The 22,236-nt window shown below is 37.8% G+C and overlaps 2 protein-coding genes across 3 annotated transcripts; both read left to right on the top strand.

The window, feature by feature from the left end:
• The first annotated feature begins 6,117 nt into the window (after positions 1-6,117).
• LOC116190463 (NAC domain-containing protein 71-like) lies at positions 6,118-7,906 on the top strand. The gene is made up of 4 exons (XM_031520145.1): positions 6,118-6,442; positions 6,563-6,855; positions 6,977-7,123; positions 7,445-7,906. The coding sequence occupies exons 1-4, from the start codon at positions 6,253-6,255 to the stop codon at positions 7,661-7,663; spliced, it is 849 nt and encodes a 282-aa protein (XP_031376005.1). The 5' UTR covers positions 6,118-6,252; the 3' UTR covers positions 7,664-7,906.
• Positions 7,907-10,975: 3,069 nt separating this feature from the next.
• LOC116190462 (protein NTM1-like 9) lies at positions 10,976-13,145 on the top strand. 2 transcript variants are annotated; one of them, XM_031520143.1, is made up of 4 exons: positions 10,976-11,284; positions 11,415-11,698; positions 11,817-11,963; positions 12,773-13,145. In XM_031520143.1, the coding sequence occupies exons 1-4, from the start codon at positions 11,095-11,097 to the stop codon at positions 12,776-12,778; spliced, it is 627 nt and encodes a 208-aa protein (XP_031376003.1). In that variant the 5' UTR covers positions 10,976-11,094; the 3' UTR covers positions 12,779-13,145. The 2 variants fall into 2 exon arrangements, with proteins under 2 accessions (XP_031376003.1, XP_031376002.1); XM_031520142.1 differs by lacking the exon at positions 12,773-13,145 and adding an exon at positions 12,304-12,737.
• The last annotated feature ends 9,091 nt before the right edge of the window (positions 13,146-22,236 follow it).

Here is a 22,236-nt window from a genome sequence, read left to right as displayed (position 1 = left end):
AAAAAGTCCAATAGAGTATTTTTCTGAAAATGTAAAATTAGGTTTAAATAAGTTCCCCGAGTTCAAAAGCAGTGAATGTATCAAGGGATAGTTAGAAGCGACTTCTCTATAAATGGGAGATGTGATCGGGTCCTCCTTGATGGTTCCCGAGCGTCGGTAAACCAAAACAGGGTGCTAACAAGTAGGATACTCCAAATTTGGGATCAAAGAGTTTAGAAAATGTGAAAATTCGAAAAAAAAAACACTGGGGAGTGAAAAAATGCTTACCACTCGAAACGTAAAATTTAAGAAAAACACATTGCATTATCCTAATGTAATTTTTATATGTAGCATTTTTTATACAAAATTTCTGATGTTTTTAAAAATTGGGGAGAAGCGTATTTTTCTAGAAAAGGGCCGACTCGACCAGAATGACCAGATTATTTGGCTCGATGGATTTATCAAATTAGTTATTATCTTGTTCGGATAGAGTTTTAAAAGAGACTAGAGAAAAAGAGGAACTAAAAAACTGTGAAAATTAAAAAAAAGAAATATTTGAAATTTATTTTTAGAGAAAACAAAAGAATTGGCAAGAGGGAAAAAGAGCCCCACTCACCCTTTGGTCTCATTATGGGATTTTAAGGTGCGATTACAAATGGATGCCTGTTGCCATCACTTTTAATGACACATAATCATCCTTTCAGCTATAATAGCAGATCCCTGGCAGGTTTTTTTTTTTAAATTTTTTTTAAAAAGGTTTTTTTTGAATATTTTATACCACTTGATATGATTTACTTGGGGTCTTCTACCTATGCCCTAAAGGCATAGGATAAGCAATTATTGATTGCCATATAATATATATATATTAGAATCTATAATTAATGATGAAACCAAATATATCCCTTTAATTAAACTTGGAAACACTTATTCTCTCCAGCCAAATGTAATTCGTAGTCACCGTATTAGTTGCGAAAAGTCAAAATTCAATTATTGAAAAAATAATCCTAGAATCCTAATCGTATAATCTAAACACTTCAACTGTAAAACCCCGAAACCCTAAATCCTAAATGCCTAAACTCTAGAATACTAACTCTGAAAGAAAAAGATACCCTAAAAGCCCTAAAATCTAAATCTAAAAATCCCTAGGATTCGAAATTCAGATTATAGATTTTTTTTTTCTATAAAAGTCTTCCATATAATTATATCATGTAATTAGATTTATTGTAATTATATTAGTTAATAGGTTTGTTTCCAAGAATAAATATGAAGGGTAGGATCAAAATACAGGTGTATGATCATGAATAACAGATAGAAGTACGCATTGCAACTCATAGTTACTTATCTTATGCCCTAAAGGAATCCCAAGGGGTTCGACCTAGTGGTTAATGTGTACCCAAATTTGTATCGAGACCCGAGTTCGAATCCCCTTGGGGCCGCCGGAGCGCTTTTGGCATAATTACTTGCTCTGTACGTCACCGGGGGTTCACGGAGCCCCGGGAATTAGTCGGGCGAAGCCTGAACACCCCGGGTTAGCAAAAAAAAAGAAAAAAAAATTTATGCCCTAAAGGCATAGGTTAGAAAAATCCATTTACTTTGAGGTTAGTAAAAATTACTTACCATCTCGTAAAACTACATAACCTATATAGTAATTTACTTGTCAGCATCTAGTAATTTACTTATCTATGTGGTAATTACCCGAGTTCGAATCCCCTTGGGGCCGCCGGAGCGCCTTTGGCATAATTACTTGCTCTGTACGTCACCGGGGGTTCACGGAGCCCGGGAATTAGTCGGGCGAAGCCTGAACACCCGGGTTAGCAAAAAAAAAGAAAAAAAAATCTTATGCCCTAAAGGCATAGGTTAGAAAAATCCATTTACTTTTGAGGTTAGTAAAAATTACTTACCTATCTCGTAAAACTACATACCTATATAGTAATTTACTTGTCAGCATCTAGTAATTACTTATCTATGTGGTAATTACCTTACGAGGTATGTAATTTACTTGTCACTATCTAGTAAATTACTTGTTTATATGGTATTTTACTCACGAGGTATGTAAATTGCTTGCATATCCTGTATATTACTATGACCTTGTATAAGTTTCAAGTAAGTTACAAATTGTTTGAGTAAATTACTTAATCATTGTGTAATTTACTAATATTTTGAGTAAACTCCTTACAAATCTAGTAAATTACATACATTTCGAGCAATTTGCTTCAAGTGCTTTTACTACTTCGGTATTAAGTAAATTAATTACACATCGAATAATTTACTTACCCTTTTAGTAAATTTACTCGAAGTTTTAGTAATTTACATTTTTTTTTCAGTTTGATAGATGGATGTGTGGAAAGAAGGATAAAAAAAAGGGAATAGAAGCCCTTGTCATTTATGAAGAAATGGGAGCAGCTCGCATAGTGAACGTGAAGAATTTTTGTGGGCGCAAGAACTCGTCACTAGTGGAGGAGGAAGAAAACGCACGATGGCAACGGATTTACATAAATGAGTATTTTATCATGTCAAATCCTAATAGGTGATTAATGGGTTTTATCCATAGGTTATGGAAAGTGTTTATGGATTTGAGGTTAAAACCCTATAGAGTTGGGAAGGGTCTAGGATTTTATCATGAAACCCGTCCTTAGCCCGTTAAGCGTAAATTTACTAAATTATCCTCTATATTACTCATATTTACAAAATAACCAATGTTATTTTCTTTTGTTTCTCTTTATTTTAGTTCTAATTTCTAGTATTTGTAATACTTATTTAGTGTTATGAACTTGAAAGTGTTGTTGTTTATTATTTTTGAATATATTATGAACTGATAAGTATTGTGGTTTGTTTTCTTTCGTACAATTATTTGCCTGGAATTTATATTTTGTATTTGAATACTATTTGTTATATTAGACCAATTTCTCTGAATCAGAATTTTTTTTTCACAAACTTATTAATTGGCGAAATGGGGCCCTAGTGGATTTCCGTTAAATTAGTGTGAAGGGTTTGAGAATTTTTCTTTAAATTTTAACGGACTTAGAAATGGTTTAGAATTGACTTTTCTTAATAGGTATGAATATAGGATGAATATAAGAGTCTTATTATTATTATTTTTTTCTCCAGCGACTTTTGTTTAGAAGAGAAGGTTGCATTGTTATCAGAACCAAACCGGAGCGGCCGTTTCGACCGGTCGGGCCGAGACCCAGCATCATGACCAGTCCGATTCCACACGATATGCACAATTGAGGATATGCACAATTGAACCGTTGAACCCACAGAACTGGCCTATTTGAATCTAAAAATCCATTACACTGGTCGGTCCATGGGTTCAATGGTTGAACAAATATGTAACAAAAATGATTGATGATGGAAGGTTTTGAACCTTCAACCTCTCCCTCTACGTGCACACCCACTAACCAACTAGGCAACAATTGCTTGATGCTTTATTTCTTCCTCAATTACTTTTGTTCCCTAGATATTATGCATTGTTAATGAATTTAGATAGATATTATGCATTTAATTATCATTAATACTACTTTAAATAATAAAATATTATGATTAATTAAATCTACGGTCCGACCCATCGAACCTCCGATTGAATCCATAAACCCATGAATCCATACCCTATCCGGTTCGATGTTCGGTCCGGTTCTGATAACACTGAAAGGTTGTCCTTATTTTTCATTAAAATATTTCAATTGTATAGATTTTTCTCAATCAATCAAAAGATCCAGATTTCACATGTACCGTACATTCAATTTTTAATTGATTCCACTGTAGATCCTCGTGGGGGTAGCAATGTGTGTCGTGTCGTGTTTAAACTGGTTGTGTCTAAATGAATTCGTGTTAGAAAACTCTAAACCCGAACATGAACACGTTTAATAAAATGTTAAGATTTTCAAATACGAACACGACACGTTTAATTACAGATTGATACAGACACGACACATCTAACCCGTTTAACTAAGCGTGTTTAAATGTATATGTATACTTATGTACAAGATATGACATTATTACTTTTAAACAGATATTATACGTATATGATATGACACTATTAACTTTAATTACACATTACTACATAATTGACATGATAAAAACACCATAAACGGGTAATTTATATAAACAAATTTAGGTGATTACTTTCATCTATAAATTGATACAATATGTGAAATAAATTCATTAACACGATAACACGTAATATAAACTGATCTAATCGTATCTAAATGGGTTATAAGAGTTGAACTTGTTTAAACACGATTATTTATCTTGTCTAAATGGATTTGACATGTTTAGACACGAAACATATTTAGCCTTAATCCAATCCGCTTAACTCCGTGTCGTATTCATGTCATATTATCTTGCCATGCAAATACTGTGGCTCTAGATCTTCCGAAGGAGAAACCATTTCTTGTTTAATATAATATAATATGACACTTCTCAGCAGGAACGGCTAATGGGTCCACGGAAAGTGGTAAAGCGTAAGCCTTGGGAAGCAAGGACTGGGCTTCGTGGAGAAGCTCTACTCCAATTTTTTTTAATGATTCCCAATTTTTGGTTAAATATTCCAGCAAAAATAAAGTATAGAAGTAATTTTGACTGCCTTTTTTTTTTCATTAGAATGAGGCTAGTTAGTCTAGAACTCAAAAAGTGAAATAAAAGAACATAGAGAATTCCACCAAAGCTCGGAACGTCTTGATAATAAGTTGAAGCGATGCTATTGCACTAAATTAATAAATTTCCTTTCTAAATTATTTGACTGCACTTATCATTCTAATATGGGTTTTGTTTTGCACCGAAAGAAAAGGGTTTTCTTAACCCATAAATAATGGTTTTTGCTAGTACAACAACTTCATTTTTCCAAATGAAGTGTTAATTTTTTTTTTCGGATTACAAGGAAGGCCCATGGGTCTGATACAAAAATAAATTTTTACTTTGACGAGAGGTTGTGATGGATCAAGAGGTTTTAAGTGCATAAAGAAAAAAAAGAGGTTCTAAGTGCTATTCTCCACGGTAGTACTTTCTTACTCATTTGCCCTTGCTAGGATGATGTTATACTAATTCATTTTCTACCCGTGCTGTTTTATTAGTTATTTATTATTTATATTTCATTGTACTAGGCCTTAGGCCTCCCATATAACAAAAATATAAAAAAATGAAGGATGTACGGAATCATTTACAATTATCCATTTCGAGTAAAAGATGTTATACTAATTTGAGTACAAGTTGGATACATCGCAGACAGGTCTATCCGGTAGGAGTCCCATAAATTCGATTACATAAACTCGATCCATAAAACTTACAGAATTTACAGATATGCAACTCTAGGTGTCAAATTAGAGATAAATGATAATTCTTTTGTATATTTCACAATAATATAAATTATTTAAACACTTAAAATTCCAAATCGACAAAAGTTCAAGTCCATGAAATTCGACTCGACGTCAGTTGAGCTTTCACGTAACCGAAATCAATGAGAATAAGACATTAAGGAAATTAGGAGAAGACTCGTAAAGGACCAAGCTGAACTGAAAAAGAAAGAATTAGGGAATTATGTAACTATATCTTGAGTTTTATTATAAAATTTTATTTGCGCTAATAGGCTTTACTTTATATCTGGCCATGAATTTTTTATTTTATTTTTTCTCTCACTATGATTGACCCCCAGAATTTTCCGAATCTAAAAAATTGATTCGAAAGGCAACCGAGTTTACTTCCACTAGAGTTTGAATCGAGTCTATTCGTTCTCATCCCATGAATCCTTAATTTCGTAAGATTTTAAGAATTAACCTTTTTTTTTGTGTATTTTGATATTCGAAAACATAATGTGCCCAGACTAATCTAGTGGAGTTAGGTTGGCCTACTAAGGGATAAATTCCTCTCGCAGTATGAATTTTTTTCATTCACAAGACTCGAATCTAATACCTTATTTAAGACGAACAAGTTGCGAACCAACTAAAGAACTGACTTTAGAGTATGATAATGATGACTGTGAGTATTAGGTAATAAATAATGAATCACCCAGCTATCTGATAATGTTAATCTTTTAGGACAAATGTTGCACTGATGATATAAAAATGTTAGGTTGGATGCAAGTGCCTTGCTATTGAGTTTATGTTCAATGCAGACACTTCTCGCAAACGGGATGCCCTTCTCAAGAAAGGGAAACATTCCAAATTGACTAGTTTGACCAAACTCTGATCACTATAAAATTGCTACAAATGTGACTTGAATGATTGTCCCATGCATACCCACACCATATCTCTGCCTCTCCCAAACCAAGCTTGAAGAATGGAAGTTCCGCATATCCCAGGATTAGATTTTGACCCATCTAGCATCCAGCTGCTGAATCATTACTTGAAGCAGAGGAATTTGGACTACTTCCACTCCGGGGATCCCAGTTATTCGACGAATTGTCATCTGATCCCGGATATCGAGCTCTACAACTGGGATCCCGAGGAACTTCCTGGCCAGTACTATAGTAGGTCCACTCTCTTATGTGCATTTTACATTTGAAACATATACATCTATTATATTCGAAAAGATATTAAAAGATAGGCTTGCAGGTGTGTAGAATTTTGAATTGACCTTTCCATTCCAGTATGTGTAGGGCTGGCGGATGCGAGGTCTAATGGAAGGCAGTGGTTTTTCTTCTGTCTTCGAAAAGTGAAGTACCGTAACAGCAGCCGGTCCGAGAGGACTGTTCAAAATGTTGGTTATTGGAATATCACTAGTTCAGACAAGAAAGTGAAGAGCGAAGATACTGGCGAAGAGATAGGCAAGAAGAAGACATTGACTTTCTACCGAGGGCGTATTCCTAGCGGGATCAAGACCAACTGGGGAATGCATGAATACTACCTAAATCCATCGTATCTCGGCTACAACATTGAAGAGGTACGTACTTCTATTTATCCATGTATAATGAATTCACATCAAATCACCATAACACTAGGTATTTGCATTAATCTAAACAAATGAATAATACACTCATCGATGTCCCTTACACATTCTGCAGATGCCGTTTGTTGTCTGTCATGTGTTTAAGAGAAGTGGCAGAAGGGGTGACGATAATGTCGAATCAGCAAGTCATGCAAATGATGATTCCGGCGGTCCTGCCTCATCTGAAAGCCATGCGCCTACTCACGAAGCTGCTTCAAATGAGGTGATATATGTATAGCTTAGTTCTCTTCATTTGGCGGGCTGCAGTACTTAAACCGCCTACTTTGGTAATTCTACAAAGTTGTTTTTCAGAACTTCAGCCGAGAAATAGGACTAAAGCAATCCATCGAACTAAAACTCACACTTGATTGCAAGGTTCTATGTAACTTTTGCTTGTCACTCCTTTAAATAAATTGCTCATGTAGTTCGAAAACATACAGTTCATAGAAGGATCACAAATCCGATATCCTTGAATGATTACGGAGGGTTATATGATCTATATTTTATTGCAAACTAAATCAATTAATTCTCTCAATATGTGTAGGAGCTGGGAATGTGGCAATCACTCTCTGATATTCAGCAACTTTCTCACGACATCCCGGACTACAGTACCGGATTCACTGGAGGGGCCGGTTATCACTCTTACACCAACAGTGATGGGCTCTTTGATGGCTATCGCTCTAACAATTACTATGCATCTCCTGATGAAACTTACGACCACCAACAGTACCAAGGTGACTGGAACTCCCACAACCACTACTAGAAAATCATCATACTGTTTCGGTCTTTTTATTCAAGTCGGATTGTCAGTTTGTCTGATCATGGACGTGGTCCATGGATGTAGTGTCTAATATTATTGTAAGGCGTGTGTTCTCGGTGTCAGTTACGAAAGAAATTGCATTTGGGGTGCTGTTTCTGTATACTTTTAATTTACTCGGTGAGTTGGGATTTTCTCTCATTATGTCTGTCCTAAATTATTAAGTCAATGCGAGACTCTTACATATTATCTAGTACTGTCTTATTATTTTTTTTTTCAAGATTAACTTGTTGACTGCTGAGGTTGTGGAATCATTTGGGAATTGATCTCCTTCTCTCTTTATGAAAAAACCAATAATGCTGTAAATTGACATGCACCATTATATGTATGCAATCAAGAAAAATCAAAACTGATTTCAAGGGATGATCCAAGTTTAATGACTTGAACCTACAGCCTTGATTCATTTTCTATCACATGCCATCAATTATTCATTTTTCCCTGTCACGTTGACCGATAAATTTGTTCATGTGATCAATTGCTTGAAATATTACGAGATTACCTAATCGAAGAGATGAGGAGTGTAGCAACACTATGCAATTAGTCCAATCACTCTACAAGGTTAATGACTTTTGGCCTGTAAAAAAGTATCAGTCCGATTACTTACAAGGGTATCAAGACTTTGTCATGCTTCTTATTGGCTCGAGAGTTTCCATATCGTATCAATTATAAGATATGGTGTACAATGTTGCAAGCCCTCCAAATTGGTGTAGACCAAGCAGAGTGTTAATTAATCGAAAAATAGTATGTGTATGTTTAATCGAAAAACTAATTATTGTATAATAAGCCTTTTAATGCGTTATAGACACAAGAAAACCAAGTATAAATCAAAGAGACACCCGACAAGAAACACTAGTATTTCATCATACATTTGATCAACTATACAAAGAGCTAGATATATAATTAAAGAGAACTATACAACTAGTCCTGTAAGTTGCGGTTACTTTTTTTGTTTATGTCATTTTTAAAATTCTTTTCTCGTTTACATCTTATCGAATATTTTTATTAGAGAAAATATTCATTTTGGTCCTCAACCTTGAGAGAATGAGTCAGGCTGAGCGTTTGGGCCGTCGGAAGTTTTAGCAAGGGCAGTGACGGTCCGCAATGGGAGCACTAGTCCTCGAACTTCCGAGCAAAGAAACGGTAAAATGTACGAAAAAACAAAGGCAATCGTGGCTTGACAATTGATAGCCACCAACCACGTTTGTGAGGTTGTCCGCGACACACTAAGCAAGGACGTGGTGACCCTTGATGCAAGTATTGTCGCAAAGTGCAATGGCGATTGCAAAGAGAGATGTTGACATAAGGTGACCTTCCTTATAGTGGTGGTGTTCGATGTCGAGCCCTACTGTCGCCTCTCTCCCTCTCAAGTTACCATTCTCCTTTTAACAGTTAGTACTGCCCGGATTGAGGTTACTATGCCTCGAGTTTCAAGTAGGTTCACAAGTATCACGTTGTTATGTTAATTGTATTGATTTATTTTTATAATTTATAAAAAAATAATTTTTATTTCAAGATACGTTGTGTCGGTATTCTTTCCAAAAATTGAGAGATAGAACTATGAGGAACAAGAAGTTCAATAACATGGCAAAATTAAACCCCAAAAAAAAGGATTAGTATAAAATAAATAGTAATAAAAGGTTGAGAACTAAAATTAAAATTTTTCATGATAATTATTTTGATTAAAGAATCTAAATAGAAAAGTTGTCAACGGTATTGGATGAAATCGAACCAAGAAAAAGGAAAGGAATAAAACAAAAAAGTATTCAAAAGCATTGAATATAAGTGATATAAAAAAACAGGAAAAGGACTAAAATAAAAAAGTAATCAAACATGGAGGACTAATCGTGCAGTTTTCCCCATACTTAATTGATAATCATCTGACATCCCGATTACAAATAACGTAAAAAGCCATGTAACCAAGTATAAAAAAAAACCAAGCCATGTAGCCCAGGAAAAGAAAAACCCTTAAAAAGCCCTTTAATAACAAATGAAATGGGAAGAATAAAATTAAAGAACCTCATGCAACTGATGCCTTGCCATTCATGCTGAATCTTTTACTAATTAATCAAAGCCGGAGACACTTCATGAGCAAGGGAAAGAACTTCACAAGGAAGGAAGAAGGAGACGCACTTCTCATACAAGGGCTGGGGATAAAGATTCCAAGAAATCAAAAGTTTTGACCTCTGAAATTTTCCCACTAAACACATCAAGCCTTCTCCAATAAAACTACAACCCTCTTTTTTCAGTCATAAGAGAAGTCTATAGGACTAATAAAATAAACAAGAATAAAAGGGCACATAAGTCATGCTGGTAATGATCGAACCTTGGTCCTCTTGATTCCGAGTTGGCGTTTTGTGCCATTATAGTAAGACTCTTTTCTCAAACTTGAGTCAATTTAGCTTCTATCTTTGTTTCAATATTTCATTAGGTTGTCGAAATTTTGTGTAGTTTTTTGCTAATAAAACTTTAACGGGAAGGCATCACATGTCTTCTTTGCATCTCCGGAAAGAGAATTCTATCGTAACAGTAGTTGTTTTGAAGGACCAGTGCGAAAATGAAAATCACCAACGGCATTCCTGTTTTTATTTATTTAGGAAGTAAAAGAGAAGCTGGTGGGTGATGCAATTTGGATAGGCAGTAGAAGGTATCGACTTTCTATGGACAGTAGTCTTCCAAATGGGACGAAGGACTATTTGGGTGTGACATCAATATATATTGAATCTTGTCACGGCTATAATGTTGGATAAGTAATTAAAATCATCTTGCAATGGTAGGCTTGGCCCTTGCTGTTATTGTTTATTAATCATTCCCTTTTTTCGATTAATAACCCACAGAAAAATTGCTTCTTTCTAGGAAGTTCACTATCCCTTCTAGGTGGAATGCTGAGAAAAGGACTGAAATGGACTAATATCACCTCAAATCCTATCCAAATATATTTCATATTAATACTTTCAAGAAAACTAAACATCACGGTGATGTATGTGAAAGGTGATTAATATCCTTTTTTTTTTTTTAACTTTCAAACAGAAAAGGTGCGGAAATTCAATCATTTAACCTTTTACGACAAACGTTTGCAGCTGATGACGTCAAAATTCTACATTGGATGCCATTGCCTTGCGGTTGAGTTTATGAGTTCAATGATACTCTCACAAACGGGAAGAACTTCTCAAACAAGGTAAACTTTCCAAATTGACCAGTTTGACCACACACCCATCACTATAAAATTGCTACGAATATGACTTGAATGATTGTCCCATACCCACCGTAGCTCAGCCTCTCACAAACCAATCTTGAACCTTTGTAATCCTCACCACTTTGTTTGTGGAAATTTCCTTTGTTTTTCAACGCAAAATTATACTTGCAGAGTTTAAGGAAACATGGACGTTCCACATATCCCTGGATTAGATTTTGATCCATCTAGCATCCAACTTCTGGCTCATTACTTGAAGCAGAGGATTTTGGACCACTTCCATTCCGGAGATCCCAATTATTCGACGAATCATCACCTGATCCCGGACATCGAGCTCTATAATTGGGATCCCGAGGAACTGCCTCGCCAGTACGATAGTAGGTCCACTCTCCTATGTGCATTTTACATTTGAAATATACATGCATCTATTATATTTGAAAAGATATTAAAAGAGGCTTGCAGGTGTGTCGAGTATTAAATTGACCCTTTTTCATCCCTGTATTGTAGGGTTAGCGGAGGCGAGGTCTAATGGAAGGCAGTGGTTCTTCTTCTGTCTCCGAAAAGAAAAGTACCGTAACAACAATCGGTCTAAGAGGATCGTTCCAAATGCTGGTTATTGGAAGATCACTAGTTCAGACAAGAAAGTGAAGAGCAAAGATACTGGCGAAGAGATAGGTAAGAAGAAGGCATTGACTTTCTACCAAGGGCGTAGTTCCAGTGGGATCACGACCAATTGGGGAATGCATGAATACTACCTGAATCCATCGTATCTCGGCTACAACATTGAAGATGTACGTACTTCTATTTATCCATATATAATGAATTGATATCATATCACCATAACACTGTATTTTCGTTAATTTAAACAAATGAATGCATGTTCATCGATGTCCCTTACACATTCTGCAGATGCCCTTTGTTGTCTGTCATGTGTTTAAAAGAAATGGCAGAAGGGGTGGTGATGATGTCGAATCAGCAAGTTATGCAAACGATGATTCTGGCCACCCTGCCACATCTGAAAGCCGTGCACCTACCCAAGAAGCTGCTCCAAACGAGGTAATATATGGGTAGCTTAGTTCTCTTCATTTGGCGATGTGCAATGCTTCTAATTTCGTATATCAATTGCATCAGTCTTACAAAATAGACCCGATCACAATCGAATACTGCTAAACTTCTATCCCTGCTAACATACATCTCAGTTCTCCAGTAAATCGAGCTTGTTTTACCTCCACGCTAATAATCAGATGATAGAAAGTAAAGAGTTAAGTTGTAATGCTGCGTTTGGTTTCAAAGTAGAATTTTAAAATCAGATTTTGATTTTGAAAAAGAGTGGTATAAATGGTTATATATGGGGCCCACCCTTTGACTTTGTATGAATTATTTTGTTTTATTATAGGTAGAATTAAGTTAAAGTGTGATTTTAAAATCACACTTTGAAATCAAACAAGCCTGAGTGGATCTAACGTCTCCACTCACTTGCTGGGATTATTGGTGATCTACATTACATGGGGTTGGAAAATGAAGATATTGTATTCATCGGGGAGAAAAAAAGACATTGTTACTTAATGTAAGTTAGGGAACTTTTTCTTCAAGTACTTAAACCGCACAGTTGTAATTCTACAAATGTTGTTTTCGCTCCTTCAGCCGAGAAATAGAATGAAAGCAATGCACACCACTAAAAGTCGCCCTTGACTTGGAGGTGTTAGGTAACTTTTCGTGTCACTCCTCTAAGTAAATTACTGATGTAGTTCGGAAACATAGAGTTCGTAGAAGGATCACAAATATGATATCCTTAATAGGCCTCATGAGGGTATGATCTATATCTTATTGCAATCTAAATCAATTCATTCTCTCAATATGTGAAGGAGTAAGGAATGTGGCAATCACTCTCTGATATTAAGCAACTTTCTCACGACTTGCCGGACTACAGTGTTCGGTTCAGTGGAGGGGCCGAATATCACTCTTACACCTACAATGAAAGGGTCTTTGATGGCTATGGGGCTCTAATGATTGCTATGTATCTCTGATGAAACCTATTACCGCCAGCAATACCAAGGTTGCTCGATCTCTCCCTACCACTACTAGAAAATTGTCATTAGTGCTCAGTCTTTTTATTCGAGTCGGGTTGTCAGTTCATCTGATCATGGACGAAGTTCCATGGATTACTGTCTGACTCTAATATTATTGTAAGATTGGTTCTTTTGTTGCTATTTGGTAAAAGGCATTGGCTTATGAGTATGCTGTTTCTCTCCCTATAATTTACTTAAGCTTTGTCTTATTATGCTGTCCTTATCGTAAATAATGAAGTCCATGACAATTAATATTATTGTTTAGGTAATAAGGGAGACATATAAATCTAGTATAATAAAAGAAAATAAAGTTAAATAAAGAAATACTTTAGCCCTACTGGTGAGAATCGAATCCAAGGCCTCTTAGTTTCGAGCAGCGCCTTGTGCCACTACAGTAAGACTCATTTCTCGATAATTAATATTCTTTATTTTTGTAAGATTGGTTTTTTTGGGTTACCTTACTGAGGTTAAGAATCATTTGCGAATTGATGTCCTTCTCTCTTTATAGAAACACCAATAACGCTTCAAATCGACATGCTTTATTATATGTATGCTATGAAAAAAAACAAATATTATACCTTGTAAAATGCCGTTTGCTCTAAGAATGATAGTTTAGTGTAATGGCGCATGCTCTCAGTAGTCAACCGAGAGATTGTAGGGTTCGATCCTCGTGATAGGACTTCTCGTGTCACTTTATTAATTATTAAGATCTATATTTTAGTATTAGGCTCATGAACATCATTTATAATAATAAAATTTTTTTTGCAACCCCACCTTTGAGTTTAGTGGCAAAGTGCACTTTGATCTTTAAAATTTTACACTATATACCACCCGAACTTTTTAAAAAGAAGCAAAGTGCGTCATGAGTTACTTTTTTGGCCAAAAAATTAATTTATTGTCGATTTGCTAGCTTATCCGACACGAGGCCCTCCTCAGGCGGATTCCTCCTTTTGCTCCTCAGCCTACGGGATATTAGCAGCCATTTCCAGCTGTTGCTCTCCTCCCAAAGGCAGGTTCTTACACGTTACTCACCCGTTCACCACTGAAAGCACCACTTCCCGTCCGACTTGCATGTGTTAAGCATGCTGCATTCATCCTAAGCCAGGATTTTAATTTCATATTTAAAAAATAATTTTAAAAAATGAAAATCAAAAGAAGAAAAAATGCACCAATCTTGAACGTAAGAAAAGGGAGAGAGAGAAGGGGGCGGTGGTGGACGGCTGCCCGCCCACTACCCAACGACTAGCATCCCAAGGAGGTCACCGGTGGTCTGAGAGTCTTCTGGTGGGGTCCTTGGGCAGTGGTGGTCAGGCATCCACCAACGCCCCCTTCTCTCCGTCCCCTTCCCACTCTCTCTTTTGTTCTTTAGTGTTTTTTTTTTTTTTCAATTTTTGTTTTTTAACATTATTTTCTAGAATCTAACACTAACGAATTAATAATAAATTAACTTGATGGGCTGGGATTTTGCTTGATCGAGTTCGTCATAGTTCGATGCATGGTGCTGATGGGTTAGTGCGTATCCGTGAAATATGTTCAAGGAAGGAGATGACTTTATCAATTTTGCTTTCAAAGTATTGTTTTTGCTGTCTCATTAACTGCCTCAAACGGTATGGTGATAAGATGGGAGGCTTGATCGGGTGGATGGGAATGTCGTAATGGGCTGCTGTGTTTATTTGAGATATTTGATGGAGTCGTCGAGTGGCAAGGCCTGTCGAAGCCCCCAAAATAAAATCGGTTTCCCCAAAACTTTTAGTAAGAAAATGGTGAGAGCCGAGTCGAAATCCCCAATGAGGCTAAGGGATTCTCTAAACTAATGAGCTAGCAAAAAGTAATGAAAGGGGAATTTTGATAATTAAGAAATTAAATTGTAGCAAAAACAATCTAAAAGTGCAAGGGAGAGTGAGTAATCAATAACCGGGAGACGTATGACTTGAGTTCGAAAACCACCTAGCGTTTGGTTAATCATAGAAGCATCATAATGTAAATTTCAGCAGCTAAGAGTTGAGTTCCTGCGACCGCAAGGAATCAACTAGCATCTAAATTCTAACTAGTCAAGACACCGTCTAACTAGTAAGTTCATCAACCAGTTAACAAGGTATCGACCGATTCCCTAATTAACTAAGCAATGGCTTTAAGCACAAGGATGCCTTAACCCAAGCGATTAATCAATTCATCAATTAATTGACTCGTCCTATCATTCTCTAACCAATTAGGGCAGTAACTACCATTCGTTCCTAATTAGTCTTGCTTCGAATCGATTTCTACAAACACCATAGTAGTCGTTGATAAGCTAACTTACAAATATCCTATTCACGACCGTGAGAGAATACTTGTAATGATAATATTCAAGAATGAATAAGTGCTGAAATCGAAATATTAAAACCTGCTCCTCACAACCAAACCGTGAGGTTTGCGTTCTCAAGTCAAATGAAAAGAATTAGCCACACATGGCTATGCAGGAATCCATGAAACTGACGATCGTTGGAAGAACACTCCGTAGCCGCCGACCTCCTTTTCCAGTTTCTCCTCTCCAAAAACTTAAAACCCTAAACCTAGATGATCCTTAGGTTTTTATATCTCCCACAAAAATAGAAAACAAATAATGAACCTATCTTTAAAGATTTCCTAAAAACTTCCATTGTAATTAAAGGAGAATCTTTGGATTTGCAAATAAATCGGGGATTGATTTTGAACTCCCTCTCGAATCGGTCGTGCAGTCTAGTGCACAACTGATCTGAAGTCCTTGTATCCTTGCAAGTTCCATCTTGACACTTCAATGGTCTACAATTCATCCCGAACATGCATCAAATTGCCTCAAACTCTTTTCTCGCACAAGTTTTCCTAGAAACCGTTATCCAAGCATCAGATACCATGAAAACAACATAAAACCAAGTCTAAATTGTACCCATTTCATGGACAAATCCTCCCTTATCAAATTCCCCCACACTTAAACATTGCTCGTCCTCAAGCAAGACACCAAAGAAAAATCTAGTTCCCCAATATTAACAGGATGATACATACCCAAATGAGTGTACAACTAATTCATTTGAGAGCACAAAATTTTATAAACGAACTTCCCTCTTACTCAAGGAAACGTCGCCTAACATGTTGACACAGTAAATCCTCAGCAGGAATGTGTATGCGCTCTCTCTCAATTGTTTAGGCTATGTGTTTGTCACTCAAATCCAATTTCATGAGAATGCACTACCATAATCTTGCTTTTACATCTCATCTCCACTATAAATAAATTGCAAGGCATGAATCTGAAGGACTTTTTCCAGGCTGTAATGTAGCTTGGACAAAAAGATGTGGAAATATTCGGGTTCACACAAGCACAAGAGAACCATAAGAAAAGCAGAGCATTTAGACCACTAGAACACAATTCAAACAAATAAACACCTTTCTCCTTATATTCCAGATCCCATGATGATGTGCAATTGATACCGACATGGATGAGCACTTTTTTTCTTCTTTCTTTTGTTCCTTTTCAATTGCAGCCTTTCTTTCTTCTTCTTCTTCTTTCTTTTGTTTTTCTTTTACAGCCCTTCTGTCTTTTTTTCTTTTTTTTGAATTTTTTTGAATAAATAACCTCATCCCATTGTTCCCGCACAAGAAATATACACCACTCATTTCCTCCATTCATCTAAGCTAAATGCTCGACTTTCCTTATGATCATGAGGAAAAAGGGAACATGGTGTATCTAAAAAAACGTCTTGTGCATAGTTTGGGATAATGCAATATGGATGAAGAAAGGAAAGGCTCACGTCATCAAGGCTCAAAGGGGGTCACTAAGGGAATAAACATGATGGGTAGGTTGTTTGGCTCAATCGATAATCTTATACCTTCATCATTTCCATGCTTGCAATTAAACAAATTTCAATAAAATTCCAAGCAAGTTCTAGAGTACTTAATTATGAAATGACACACTCAAGAAAAAATTGATTGATAGGGAGGTGTATCAATCATAGGCCCAAGACCTCACACAGGTGTTTATTGATCTACTGTATTAACACGCTTCGGTACTGAGATTCACAACTCGAGCTATGGGCTAATTCCCTTAGGCAATTCATCTCTTACATGACTTAGCTAACCTCACTCAAACATGTATAATCATGCCAATCATATGGGGGTTCCTATCATGCAAATGTCATGAGTATGCAACTATCTAAAATGCAACATGTGAATGTCAATGAGATGTAAGTGATATGCACATAGAATAAAAACAATTCCCCTACACTTAAGACTCACATGGTCCTCCATGTGGGCAACACAACACAACATGCAAGATGCAAACACAAACTATAAAACAGAATGAGAGATACAAAGTAAAAGAGAGAGGAACGAGACTCCCCTACGACTAGTGGGGCTGTGGTGACGGTGATGGGGATGGTCATGATGAGCTAGGATGCATTCCAACATCCGACCTTGGCGCCTTTGTTCTTTCTCGTAGCAGTCCAGGTGCGGCTTATGCTGGATCGCCATGGGTAGCTGGAGAGTTAGGTGTAGTAGTTTGATGTTGTGGCAGTGGTGAGGAGGTAGCAAGTGGACTGTGTTCCTAGAGAACCGGATGAGACTCGCTCAGTGCAATGTGTCCGCGTAAATAAAATAAAATAAAATAAAATAAGGAAAACTAAAATAAAATGGAAAATTCAAGATTGGGTTGCCTCCCAATTAGCACTAGTTAAATGTCGTTAGCTCGACGGTGCCGTTGACCTGCTAATCCATGTAGATGGGGTGCGATAAACGCACTTCTTCCAATAGAGACACTGCAAAATTCTCGACGAAAGGTTTCAACCGATGTCCATTCACATTGAAAATTTGGTTCGTCTCCAAGTTTTGAATTTCAATAACCCCATTAGATAACACATTATAAACCACGAAAGGATCTTTCCACCGGGAACGTAACTTACTGGGCATGAGTTTCAATCTCGAATAAAAAAGTAATACCTTTTGGCCAATGGAGAAATCTTTCCGAAAGAGTACCTTATCATGAAGCAATTTAGTGCATTCCTTATACATAGCCGCATTGTCGTATGCCTCAAGGCGGATTTCCTCCAGTTCTTGCAATTGGAATTTTTTTTCCTCACCGGAACGCCTCAAATCCATATTGCATTGTTTGACCTCCCAAAAGGCTCTGTACTCAATTTCAATCGGTAAATGACAAAACTTCCCAAAAAGCAAACGGTACGGTGACAAACCTATTGGAGTTTTATATGCAGTTCTGTAGGCCCAAAGCGCATCATCCAATCTCAAACTCCAATCCTTCCTTGATGGATTGACCGTCTTCTCTAAAATGCTCTTAACTTCCTGGTTGGACACCTCGGCTTGGCCATTGGACTGAGGATGGTACGTGGTGGCTACACGGTGATGGACTCCATACTTCTTCATTAATGCTTCAACGGAGCGATTGCAAAGGTAGGTTCCTTGATTGCTTATGATGGCTCGTGAAATTCCAAACCTGCTGAAGATGTTAGATTTCAAGAATTCTACAACAACTTTAGCATCGTTAGTCCGAGTAGCTTTTGCTTCAACCCATTTGGAGACATAATCAACGGCAAGCAAAACGTAGTTGAAACCAAATGAACTAGGAAAAGGTCCCATGAAATCCATGCCCCAAACATCGAAAACTTCACAAAATAGCATGGGCACTTGAGGCATCTCATTCCTACGAGATATATTCCCCACTCTTTGACACCTTTCACAACCCTTACAAAATCCATGTGCATCACGGAACAACGTTTCCCAATAGAATCCATTATCCAGAATTTTCCTAGCTGTTCTCTTGGGCCCAAAATGCCCACCACATGTATAGGAATGACAATGTGCTAGGATGGAATGAATCTCATTGTTGGGAACACAACGACGTATGACTTGATCGCTACACAACTTCCATAAATATGGTTCTCCCATATGTAATATCTAGAGTCACTACGCAGCTTGTTCCTTTTTGCCTTAGTTAATCTAGGGGGAAATGTACCTGTTACAATGAAGTTTACCAAATCGGCATACCAGGGTTCTTCTCCTTGCACGTGAAAGAGGTGTTCATCTGGGAAGGAGTCGGAGATAAGGAGGGGTTCCTCATCTCGCACAAGTCGGCTCAGGTGGTCTGCCACGGAGTTCTCAGATCCTTTCCTTTCCTTGATCTCTAAGTCAAATTCTTGTAGCAAAAGGATCCCACGAATTAACCGAGGTTTGAACTCTTTCTTGGCTAATAAGAACTTAAGTGCAGCATGATCAGTAAACACAATAATTTTCGATCCCAGCAGATATGATCGAAACTTTTCAAATGCAAATATAATGGCCAAAAGCTCCTTCTCTGTGGTCGAGTAGTTGCGCTGCGCTGCATCCAAGGTTTTGGAGGCATAATAGATCACATGGTTACGTTTATCCATTCGTTGCCCCAAAACAGCTCTGTCAGCACCCCATTTTGGCTCACCATTCCAAACAACGATATCAGCAATGGTCCAAACTATGACTTGAGCAAGAATACAAAAAACGGCTCGGCAAAGCAAGAAATCACTATTCATCCTCAAGTCGGCAAAATTGAGCATATGACATAGGCATATGACAGAAGGACTCCAAGGGTCACCAAAAGGCAACAAAGTGACAAGAGAGCTCAACAATGTCCAAAACCGGCATTTCTAAGGTACCACATGGATAGTTCTATTTTCCGATAGTTCGCTCGACCGTCGGAAGATAACCAATATTGGACTTCAAAAATCCACATCAATGCCAAACTGATGAAAAGTGTCTTTAAACGCATTTCGCAAATTATCTGCTATATACACAACAACTTTCTGTATATAGACAACTTTTTAGTGGAAGTAAAAAAATGCCGGTTTCTCGGAGAAAAGTTAATTCCAAATATCAGATGCGGCCATATCTCACAATCATACAGAGCACGAGCAGTACTTCAGATTGTCTTTTGAAAGCCATACAGACACCCGAATGACTTCCGAGCGACAAAACGAGCATACTCCTCTTCGGAAGAGCATAACCGAAGACTAGTCTGATGGAATAACGGCAAATGAAGTTGACCCTGTATTGCCCCGAAAACTCCAGCAAACAGACGCAATTGGGCAAATCAGACAGTAAAACCCTTCTCGGTTTCTCGAGTAACCTCCGAGGAGCACAAAATGCCATTTTCAGTGGAAAATCCATATCCGGAGGTCCTCTTTGGGGAAACTTGACGTCGGATGCCTACCTTACACAGTGCTAGCTTTCTCAAGGCTCAATGTGTAATCGTCGGAATAAATCACACAATTCATCTATACCCCCCGAGCAGTGTTTTAAGGGTCTCAGATGCACTTTTCATGTCCTTAGAGGCCCAATCTCAACAAACAGAGATTACAGTGATCTCTGGATTGCCCAAGCAACTCAGAAAGCAATCTGAGAAATCCAGTTTCGGCCTCCTAGGACATCTCCGGCTCCATATTTGCGTTACCGGCTTAAGGGTCAAGTGCCCACGTAATTTGACAATTTATGTCAAAATGACCGACGTGGGATGCAGATACAAGATATGCTGTTAGAAGTGGATAACCTCGCTCTGAATGCATAAAAGGAGCAAAACCGGCTTCCGAGCCTCATACAGACATTTGGCAATTTCTCACGGAAAATGCCAATCTTGGACTCATTAAATCCGTTTCCTCGCGTATATCGACAATTCGACGTTCAATTCAAACCACGAACTTCGAATACGCAACCAATCGAGACCCGAGCTTTTTCCCGGTTTTTTCCTCTTTGGCCGTGGGACCCCACGGTTTGCCTAAGGATGGCCGAAATTTGCCAAGCCTTATCCTCTTCCACTCTTGCTCACTCTTAGCCCAAAATATCCAAGGAGTTTGAAGATAACACTCCAACTCTTCTTCGATGCCCATTAATGCTCATTAATGCTTTGATCTCTTCTTCATTAATGCAAATGGAAGAGGATAGGGCTAGATATTTCCCTAATCAAACCACCCCCCCTAAGCATGCCCACTAATGATGCTTTGTTTCACTAATTGTGTCATTAGATTTACCTATAAATTGCCAAAAGTGATTAAGTTAATCACTTCTTTTCTTGCACACTCTCTCCAAGCTCTCTCTCTCAAGAAAAGCTCTCAACACCATCGCCAAAACCAGTAAGCTTCAACACTTCAAAACCAAGAGAGAAAAATCGAAGAAAACACAAAGAAAGCTTTGAGTTTCTTAAGTCGGAAGCCGATGTTCATCATCCCGACTTAAGTTCAAAAATTTTCAAACTCCATGGACCACATGTTTTGGACCCAAGGAGTTCAATTATGAACTTAGATTTTTGGTTTGAAGTCATTTGCTCATCATTTCAGGTTGATTTATTCATTTCGGGCGAAGACCGTGATCTCAGGTGAACAGTACCCGCGCACAGCCGCACGCCTACCAGCTGCGCGCTCCCGCGCGCCCTGCTGTGCACCCGTATGCCCTGCCCGCGCGCCTGACGTCCTTCCGCGCGCCCATCCTTGCCGAACGTGCATCCTTTGCACCCAAGCACTCTTCCAAGCGTTCAACCGAATCACCCGACTCTCGAACACTTCCCCGACTCTTTCCTCGTATCCCGAGGCTAGGTAAAATATTCTCGACTTAGAGGAATTAGGGCTTTTTATATTTTTGCATGGCTATGGAGTGATATGGAGTATATGACATATTCCATATGCAAGTTTATATTTTTATGCATTTTCACATTATGCCATGCATGTTCATCCTTGATTAACGTGCTAACATGTCGGGAAACGTTTGGATCGTCACTCGGAAGACCATCTCGACCCAAAACAAGCAAAAGAGCTCTCGGGTTTGCCTCAAGAAGAGGTGACCAAGGCTTGGCTTGCTTTTCTCGGGCTAAGATCGACCTTCTTAGCCCGATCCAAGCTCAATTCTCGAGTTTTCTCATGTTTTCTTACGTGAATGAAGTCGGAATTGTTTTATTGATTTCGTAAATAACATGTTTGTGAGTGTTCGCATGTTTGAATGTGTTAAACAAATCATGACAATACCGGCTTTTGTCAAAAACGTATAATTTATCGTGTTTGTTGTTTGAGCATGCGAGAAATGATTCAAACAAGACGTGGAAACCTCGTGGAACCTAATATGGGCCATGAGACCTCTCGGCTCTCTCCAATGAGAATTGGCCGAGAGTCTCATGGAGTTATTCGGGTTCCATGAGGCTTCCTCCCGTTTTAAGTCCGTTCTCGGATCCCGTGCAATTTACAAGCTTCTTTACATCAAGAACCTCACATGAAATGTCTTTC

The sequence above is a fragment of the Punica granatum genome, unplaced genomic scaffold, assembly GCF_007655135.1.
Source record: "Punica granatum isolate Tunisia-2019 unplaced genomic scaffold, ASM765513v2 Contig00449, whole genome shotgun sequence".
NCBI classification, from domain to species: domain Eukaryota; kingdom Viridiplantae; phylum Streptophyta; class Magnoliopsida; order Myrtales; family Lythraceae; genus Punica; species Punica granatum.
This window is presented reverse-complemented; position numbering and strand designations above follow the sequence as displayed.